This window comes from Hyla sarda, chromosome 9, assembly GCF_029499605.1.
Source record: "Hyla sarda isolate aHylSar1 chromosome 9, aHylSar1.hap1, whole genome shotgun sequence".
NCBI lineage: Eukaryota > Metazoa > Chordata > Amphibia > Anura > Hylidae > Hyla > Hyla sarda.
Genome location: NC_079197.1, coordinates 133,555,664 through 133,565,653, shown reverse-complemented (window position 1 = coordinate 133,565,653; position 9,990 = coordinate 133,555,664). Strand labels below are relative to the sequence as shown.

Below are 9,990 nucleotides of genomic sequence, written 5' to 3'. Positions count from 1 at the left end.
GAACTCTTCAGACGAAGGGAGATTCCAGCGAGAGACCAGTTGGTCAAAGGACAGAAGAATACGTGAAAGGGGGTCAACCACATCAGCCCAACAGAAAAGACCCGAGAACCTCACTCCCGGACCATTCCCAAGGTCAGACCAGAGGGAAAAGCAGGATGGTAAAGAAAAGACTGGAGGGGAGAGAAAGAGGAGTAGGATGCCCCTGCACTTTAATCCAGTGGAAAAACTGCCACCCAGTTGTGGATCCATTGTTTACAGCAGATATACAAGGAAAGGGGCTCTGGGTGAGAGCAGAGCCGCACTATTCCCTGCCCTATGTGACAGCTGGTCTGTCAGGTTGCCAAGGCAACCACATGGGACCCGGTGAGTTCCGTGCATGAGTCCTATTAATTAGAACTAGACTTATGCACATGAACTTGCTAGGCATTGTGCAGTTACCTTGACAACCTGCCGCCCAGTGTGCACCTGCACTTTTCCATGATAATCTGAAGAACAGGCAGGAATATAACTTACCAGGTACAGGAGGCCCCAACCATGACATGTCCTACACTTTCAGTATCCTAAGAAGCCAAATAGAAAATGGTTGTCCTAAACCAACAACCCCTTTAAAAGAGGTTATTGACTTTGGACTATCCCTGTTTGTCAGAAGAGTCCATTGACAATAAGCTGATAACACGATGTCTCCCTGCGGGGATCTGCAATACCAGGCACCACCCATGACCTACAATGATGCAATGTTTGGATATTTGGAAAAGCTATACAAATAGGCTGCATTGGACTAGGCCCACCAAGGTAGCAGGAGATTCTATGGTGGGTCCAGTCTCTGGCCCCAAAGCTTCAGTGGAACCAATAAAAACATCTTAGTGTATAAAGCAAGAAATGTGGATCAGCACATGTTCTGTTCAGATGAAGGATGGGCGCTCAGAATTATTTCCTCATGTGGCCCCAAAGATCCCTAGCCCATGTATCCTATTTATCAAGTCCCTCATGATCCTGTTGGATATGTTTTGAAACAATGTCTTCTTTTGTACAAGTTTTTGTTGGGTATTCTTATGAACCCTTTAATGTAAATTGTACTCTATGGGAGATTTATCAAAACCTGTGTAGAGGAAAAGTGGTGCAGTTGCCCATGGCCCAGATTGTGTCTTTAATTTTTCACAGATCTCTTTAAAAATTAAAGAATTAATCTGATTGGTTGCCATGGGCAACTGCACCACTCTTCCTCTGCACTGTTTTTGATAAATCTCCCCCATAAATGAGCTGACAAGGTTCTTATATAGGGCAGAATTGTTCTGTAAATACTTAGAGAAAGGAAACTACCTACATTTATATATAGTAAGGATCACACTATAGGATCGGTCTCCTTGACATCATTCCAGCTATGAAACCAGGTACATGAAATATATAGCACACGCTGTTGCTATGCCAACGCAGTTATGCTTAATACTAGCTCATCATTTCCATTTTGCAATATGTAAATGGAATTCCATCAGATTTTATAACAGTGTTCTCTTATTCTGAAAATCGCATAGAAACAGAAGTGTCAGTAGGCATTGCCCAGGATAGATTGCCCATATGCCAGGATAGAACATTGTCTTGTTAACCCATTCCCTTCTACATCACCAGATAGTCCTCTACTCTGTGATCTCGTCTAACCTTCTATTATACATTGTCATCATGTTACATCTTGGGAACAGTAGTGTGTATTAGTATTATTAGTTTAGTAGGGCCTCAATCTATAGTTAGAAGTAAAAAGAGGATCAGACAAGGACTTATGGGTTGTGGATTAAAGTAGGACTCAAACTGATTCGTACTGTAAAAATATCAATGACAAAATTTGAAATGGAACCCTAACATACCTACAACTCCTTGGCTGTGACCCACCAGTCTAAGCAGAGGACATGAACTAAGATGTCAGTCTTTTAGATGTGTTAGAAGCTTACATTCAAGTGTAGGGTCAGATTATGGTTTGTGGAGGCCCTGTGAAAAAATACCACCGCTGCAACACAGATGCCAAATTACCATGCCAGCCCCCTAGGTCCCTCAAGGTGGAGGTGCTGGCCCTATTCATGTAGGTTCAGGAGCAGAGAATCCTATGCGAGCCTTGGAGAAAGGACCTGGTAGCAGCCTGCAGGACAGATTCAGAGGTGAGTAAAAGCAAAGGGGGGGGGGGGGGGGATGAGGTGTTGGACAGTACTGAATTCTGGATCCCCTTTAGAATGTCAAAAGAGGCTGCATCCTGGTATATCTATAGTTTCTGACAGCAGGGAGCCTCCTTTAAAGGCAGTTTATCAGTAATTTGAACCCTTAAAGGGGTACTCCAAAGGGGATAAGATGTCTGATCGGGTACTCCAAAGGGGATAAGATGTCTGACCACAGGAACGGGAGTCCGTGATGTCACGACTCAGCCCCTGTGTGATGTCACGCCCTGTCCCCTCAATGCAAGTCTATATGAGGGGGCGTGATGGCCGTCACGCCCCCTCCCATAGACTTGCATTGAGGGGACGGGCCGTGACATCATACGGGGGTGGAGTCGTGACGTCACGGACTTCCGTTCCCGTGGTCGGGACCCAGACCCTCCAGTGCTTCCAGACAAGAAAGAGGTGGGTGCCGCATGCTATATTGCGGGGGTCCCCAGCGGCGGGACCCCCACGATCAGACATCTTTTCCCCTATCCTTTGTATAGGGGATAAGATGTCTAGGGGTGGAGTACCCCATTAAGACTGGAAAGAATTCTATATGGAGTTTAGAGGGTACCATCACATATATCTGGTGGTCCAATAACGGGTTCATCTTTTATTACTGTAGTCTCGATCTTGTACCTTTAAAGGGTACCTCTCATCACATAAACTTTTGATATATTTTAGATTAATGAATGTTGAATATCTTTCCAATAGCATGTTAATGAAAAATATGCTTCTTTCTATTGTATTTTTCCCGATCAGTCCTGTCAGCAAGCATTTCTGACTCATGCTGGAGTCCTAAACACTCAGAGCTGCCAGCCTGCTTTGTTCACAGCCAAACAGGCTGTGAGCAAAGCAGGCTGGCAGCTCTGAGTGTTCTCCTTTGTGAAAAAAGCAGACTGGCAACTCGTAGTGTTTAGGACTCCAGCATGAGTCTGAAATGCTTGCTGCCAGGACTGGTAGGGAGACCCCTAGTGGTCATTTCTTCTAAGTGGAAAATTTAAATAGAAAGAAGCATATTTTTTAATAACATGCAATTGTAAAGTTATTCTGCATACATTAATCTATAATATATCAAAAGTTTTTTTTTTGATGAGAGGCACCCTTTAACCCCTTAAGGACGCAGGACGTAAATGTACGTCCTGATGAGGTGGTACTTAACGCACCAGGACGTACATTTACGTCCTAAGCATAACCGCGGGCATCGGAGCGATGCCCGTGTCATGCACGGCTGATCCCGGCTGCTGATCGCAGCCAGGGACCCGCCGGCAATGGCCGACGCCCGCGATCTCGCGGGCGTCCGCCATTAACCCCTCAGGTGCCGGGATCAATACAGATCCCGGCATCTGCGGCAGTTCGCGATTAAAATGAACGATCGGATCGCCCGCAGCGCTGCTGCGGGGATCCGATCATTCATAACGCCGCACGGAGGTCCCCTCTCCTTCCTCCGTGCGGCTCCCGGCGTCTCCTGCTCTGGTCTGTGATCGAGCAGACCAGAGCAGGAGATGACCGATAATACTGATCTGTTCTATGTCCTATACATAGAGCAGATCAGTATTAGCAATCATGGTATTGCTATGAATAGTCCCCTATGGGGACTATTCAAGTGTAAAAAAAAATGTAAAAAAATGTAAAAGTAAAAAAAAAGTGAAAAATCCCCTCCCCCAATAAAAAAGTAAAACGTCCGTTTTTTCCTATTTTACCCCCAAAAAGCGTAAAAAACATTTTTTATAGACATATTTGGTATCGCCGCGTGCGTAAATGTCCGAACTATTAAAATAAAATGTTAATGATCCCGTACGGTGAACGGCGTGAACGAAAAAAAAGTCCAAAATTCCTACTTTTTAAATACATTTTATTAAAAAAAAATTATAAAAAATGTATTAAAAGTTTTTTATATACAAATGTGGTATCAAAAAAAAGTACAGATCATGGCGCAAAAAATGAGCCCCCATACCGCCGCTTATACGGAAAAATAAAAAAGTTATAGGTCATCAAAATAAAGGGATTATAAACGTACTAATTTGGTTAAAAAGTTTGTGATTTTTTTTAAGCGCAACAATAATATAAAAGTATATAATAATGGGTATCATTTTAATCGTATTGACCCTCAGAATAAAGAACACATGTCATTTTTACCAGAAATTGTACGGCGTGAAAACAAAACCTTCCAAAATTAGCAAAATGGCGTTTTTTGTTTTAATTTCCCCACAAAAATAGTGTTTTTTGGTTGCGCCATACATTTTATGATATAATGAGTGATGTCATTACAAAGGACAACTGGTCGCGCAAAAAACAAGCCCTCATACTAGTCTGTGGATGAAAATATAAAAGAGTTATGATTTTTAGAAGGCGAGGAGGAAAAAATGAAAACGTAAAAATTAAATTGTCTGAGTCCTTAAGGCCAAAATGGGCTGAGTCCTTAAGGGGTTAATGCAAAAGTAGACGAATTCAGGGTAGAATTGTTCCGTATTCTTTCCACCTTGATGCATTGTGGTTCAGCCCTTAAGAAGAGAAAGGAAAAGAAAAAGCACTGGCCTAGAGAGTAAAAGGTTTCCCTGTTTTGTATTTCTGACTAACAGAAAAACATCTCAATATGGTGCCGTAGAGACGCATCATACAGCAGCACACTGAGTGCGCCCATATAGATGGAGCATTAGCCAAATGGTTTCTAAACAAAGTATAGGTCGTTCTAAAACCAGTGGGTTGTCGTGCTTGCGGGTTACATAAAAGTCAAGCCTTTGAAAAACATTATGTTGGCCATACAACTGCATGTAAATGTAACATAAGGAGAATGAATACAGCTATACATTGGGCTAACAGTTACATTACACTGTACAATGCATGGCAAAATGTCAACTATCTAAAGTACTTACCAAATGAATAGTGTCCTTTGTCCCATCATTTTCTCCTATAACCCCAGTATAGTATTTGGGAAAATTAACAAGATTTCTATAGAAACCTAAACATTTAAATATAGATATGTACTGTAGCCTGTCCCATAACTAGAAATGCTAATTCCTCCATGGGAACCAGCCAGCCAGAATCCAGTGCGGTAAATTAGATGAAAAGGGTCGCCACATTGATGACAGTCACTTATACCGTATATACTCGAGTATAAGCCGACCCGAGTATAAGCCGAGGCCCCTAATTTCACCCCAAAATCCCAGGAAAAGTTATTGACTCGAGTATAAGCCTGGGGTGGGAAATACATCATCCCCCCCCCGTCATCATCCAGACCCCCGTCATCATCACCCTGTCATCATCCCCTTGTCATCATCCCACACCCCCCCTTCATCATCCCCTTGTCATCATCCCCTTGTCATCATCCCACACCCCCCCTTCATCATCCCCTTGTCATCATCCCCTTGTCATCATCCCACACCCCCCTTCATCATCCCCTTGTCATCATCCCCTTGTCATCATCCCACACCCCCCCTTCATCATCCCCTTGTCATCATCCCCTTGTCATCATCCCACACCCCCCCTTCATCATCCCCTTGTCATCATCCCCTTGTCATCATCCCCACCCCCCTTCATCATCCCCTTGTCATCATCCCCACCCCCTTCATCATCCCCTTGTCATCATCCCCTTGTCATCATCCCCACCCCTTCATCATCCCCTTGTCATCATCCCCTTGTCATCATCCCCTTGTCATCATCCCACACACCCCCCCTTCATCATCCCCTTGTCATCATCCCCTTGTCATCATCCCACCCCCCCTTCATCATCCCCTTGTCATCATCCCACCCCCCTTCATCATCCCCTTGTCATCATCCTACACCCCCCCTTCATCATGCCCTTGTCATCATCCCCACCCCCCTTCATCATCCCCCCTTCATCATCCCCTTGTCATCATCCCACACCCCCCCTTCATCATACCCTTGTCATCATCCCCTTGTCATCATCCCCACCCCCCTTCATCATCCCCTTGTCATCATCCTCTTGTGAACTATCCGCCCTCAGTGGTCTTCAACCTGCGGACCTCCAGAGGTTTCAAAACTACAACTCCCAGCAAGCCCGGGCAGCCATCGGCTGTCCGGGCTTGCTGGGAGTTGTAGTTTTGAAACCTCTGGAGGTCCGCAGGTTGAAGACCACTGCGGCCTTCGACATCATCAAGCCCCCTCTCACCCCCTTTAGTTCTGTACAGTACTCGCCTCCACTCGGCGCTGGTCCGGTGCTGCAGAACTGTCCGGAGTGGAGGTGGTCCGGTGGGATAGTGGTTCCGGGCTGCTATCTTCACCGGGGGCGCCTCTTCTAAGCGCTTCGGGCCCAGAATAGAGGCGTTGCCTTGACGATGACGCAGAAGGACGTTGGTAATGAACGTACCTCTGCGTCGTCGTCAAGACAACGTGACTATTCTGGGGCCGGGCCGCGCCCCCGGTGAAGATAGCAGCCCGGAACCACTATCCCACCGGACGACCTCCTCACCGGACAGTCCTGCAGCACCGGACCAGCGCCGAGCGGAGGTGAATACTGTACAGAACTAAAGGGGGGCGAGAGGGGGCTGGATGATGTCGAAGGCCGCAGTGGTCTTCAACCTGCGGACCTCCAGAGGTTTCAAAACTACAACTCCCAGCAAGCCCGGACAGCCGATGGCTGCCCGGGCTTGCTGGGAGTTGTAGTTTTGAAACCTCTGGAGGTCCGCAGGTTGAAGACCACTGCGGGTGGAGAGTTCACTCGAGTATAAGCCGAGGGGGGGTGTTTTCAGCACGAAAAATCGTGCTGAAAAACTCGGCTTATACTCGAGTATATACGGTACTTATAAGTAGTAATACAAACAGCAACATAACTAGCGTATTTTTCGTCATATAAGACGATCCGGCATATAAGACGCACCCAATTTTAAAGCATAAAAATCTAGAAAATAAAGATTCTGAACCAAATACAATGTAAAGTATAGGACAGTGATCTTCAACCTGCGGACCTTCAGATGTGGCAAAACTACAACTCCCAGCATGCCCGGGCTGGGAGTTGTAGTTTTGCAACATCTGGAGGTCCGCAGGTTGAAGACCACTGGTATAGGAGGTAATACTCACATGTCCCTGCCGCTCCGGACCCGTCACCGCTGCCCTGGATGTCGCCCTCCATCGCTTTCGCCGCATCCCCGGGGTGTCCCAGTCGCTCCGGAACGTCTCTGCTGCTCGGTATCCTCGCTCTCCGTCGCCACCATCACATCGCTACGCACGCTGCTCCTATTAGATGATGGGACGGCGTGCGCGACGACGTGATGATAACGAAGTAGAGCGCCGGCCATGCAGGGGATCCCAGCACCTTTTAGCAGACACCAAGGCGGCAGTTAAGGTCCCTCCCGGTGTCCGGTAAGCTGCTTGGGACACCGCGTTTTCACCGCGGCGGTCCCGAACAGCCGGGTTAGTGTCACTTTCGCTTCAGACGCGGCGGTCAGCTTTGATCGCCGCGTCTGATGGGTTAAAACAGGGCATCACCGCGATCGGTGATGTCCTGTATTAGCCGCGGGTGAATGTGTTTTTGCCGTATAAGACGCACAAACTTCCCCCCCCCCCCCCCCCCCCCAGTTTTGGGCAAGAAAAAATGCGTCTTATATGGCGAAAAATAAGGTACATGTAAAGTGGTCCCTCAAGTTACAATATTAATTGGTTCCAGGATGACCATTGTATGTTGAAACCATTGTATGTTAGGACCATAATTCTATGGAAACCTGGTAATTGGTTCTGAAGCTCCAAAATGTCATCCAAAAATAGGAAAAAGTGAGGATTAAAGAAAAATAAGTAGATGACTAATAAAAATGTGGTGACTGGGGTGTTGCAGTATGTAGCAGGGTCTGGTGGTATTAACCCTGGGGGCAAGATGTTGTTAACCCCTTAGTGTTCGTGATGCCAGGGTGCAGTTGTTTCGGTATAATAACCACCGAAAACCAGCCCAGAAACGTTATGCAATAAAGGAATGTCCATGGCAAGGGTTTGGCAATAACTGGAACTTTTACTTGGAATATTCAGGAAACAGTCTTTACAGTAATGCAGTTTCCACAGAGGCAACCGGGACACAGGATACCTCGCAGGCTTGCTTGGACTTATGAGGATATTTATACAGGCCACTGTGCTACTAATATATTCCTTAGCTGAGTAGTAGTCACTGGATATGTAGAGAGAATTGTAACTCACATTTTAGAAGTGGCTGCTGTTCCTTAGGCTTTGGCCTAGATGTAATTGTGCAGGAATTTACGCTGCTTTGGGGTACAGGATGAGAAGCAGGAACTAAGAGCCCTAACTGAGAGACTACAGCCCCTTATATACTAGGGGGGTTGGACTAAAGCCCATTGGTTGCTAATGCCTGGGGTTCCTGTGCCCAAGGAACTCTGGGTATATCACATGACAGTAGGTCACATGACCAAGGAAGGTCCTATACATTTCATACAAACTGTACAACTTTATACATATGAACAATAGATACACATAATGAATATACATTGCATTTATATGAGACAACAAGGGAGGGAGCCCTGCAGGAGAGCCTTATGTGACTCTTCCTGAGGGGACTTAAAGGGGTATTCCGCCCCTAGACATTTTATCCCCTATCCAAAGGATAGGGGATAAGATGTCAGATCGCCGCGGTCCCGCTGCTGGGGACCCCTGGGATCCCCGCTGCGGCACCGCGCTATCATTACTGCACAGAGCGAGTTCGTGATGTCACGGCCCGCCCCTTTCAATACAAGTCTATGGGAGGGGGCGTGGCGGTCGTCACACCCCCTCCCATAGACTTGCATTAAGGGGACGGGCCGTGATGTCACGAGGGGCGGCGCCATGACGTCACACAGCTCCGTCCCCTGTATCACCCGTCATTACGCACAGAGCGAACTCGCTCTGTGCTGTAATGATAGCGCGGTGCCGCAGCAGGGATCCCAGGGGTCCCCAGCAGCGGGGACCACGGCGATCTGACATCATATCCCCTATCCTTTGGATAGGGGATAAGATGTCTAGGGGCGGAATACCCCTTTAACCCCTTAAGGACTGAGCCCTTTTTCACCTTAAGGACTCGGCCATTTTTTGCAAATCTGACCACTGTCACTTTAAACATTTATAACTCTGGAATGCTTTTAGTTATCATTCTGATTCCGAGATTGTTTTTTCGTGACATATTCTACTTTAACGTAGTGGTAAAATTTTTTGGTAACTTGCACCCTTTCTTGGTGAAAAATCCCAAAATTTGATGAAAAATTTGAAAATTTTGCATTTTTCTAACTTTGAAGCTCTCTGCTTGTAAGGAAAATGGATATTCCAAATAATTTTTTTTTATTCACATATACAATATGTCTACTTTATATTTGCATCATAAAATTGATGAGTTTTTACTTTTGGAAGACACCAGAGGGCTTCAAAGTTCCGCAGCAATTTTCCAATTTTTCACAAAATTTTGAAACTCGCTTTTTTTCAGGGACCAGTTCAGGTTTGAAGTGGATTTGAAGGGTCTTCATATTAGAAATACCCCATAAATTACCCCATTATAAAAACTGCACCCCCGAAAGTATTCAAAATGACATTCAGTAAGCGTTTTAACCCTTTACGGGTTTCACAGGAATAGCAGCAAAGTGAAGGAGAAAATTCACAATCTTCATTTTTTACACTCGCATGTTCTTGTAGACCCAATTTTTGCAAGGGGTAAAAAGGAGAAAATTTTTACTTGTATTTGAAACCCAATTTCTCTCGAGTAAGCACATACCTCATATGTCTATGTTAATTGTTCGGCGGGCGCAGTAGAGGGCTCAGAAGGGAAGGAGCGTCAAATGGTTTTTGGGGGGCATGTCACCTTTAGGAAGCCCCTATGGTG

General features: G+C 46.0%; 1 protein-coding gene across 1 annotated transcript in view; it reads left to right on the top strand.

The window, feature by feature from the left end:
- The first annotated feature begins 2,080 nt into the window (after positions 1-2,080).
- Positions 2,081-9,990, top strand: part of LOC130291508 (UAP56-interacting factor-like) — a 73,961-nt gene continuing 66,051 nt past the window's right edge. Inside the window, exon 1 of the mRNA XM_056540293.1 lies at positions 2,081-2,147. Within this exon, the coding sequence (XP_056396268.1) occupies positions 2,096-2,147 (52 nt within the window). The 5' untranslated portion in view covers positions 2,081-2,095. The remainder of the gene's footprint in view (positions 2,148-9,990) is intronic.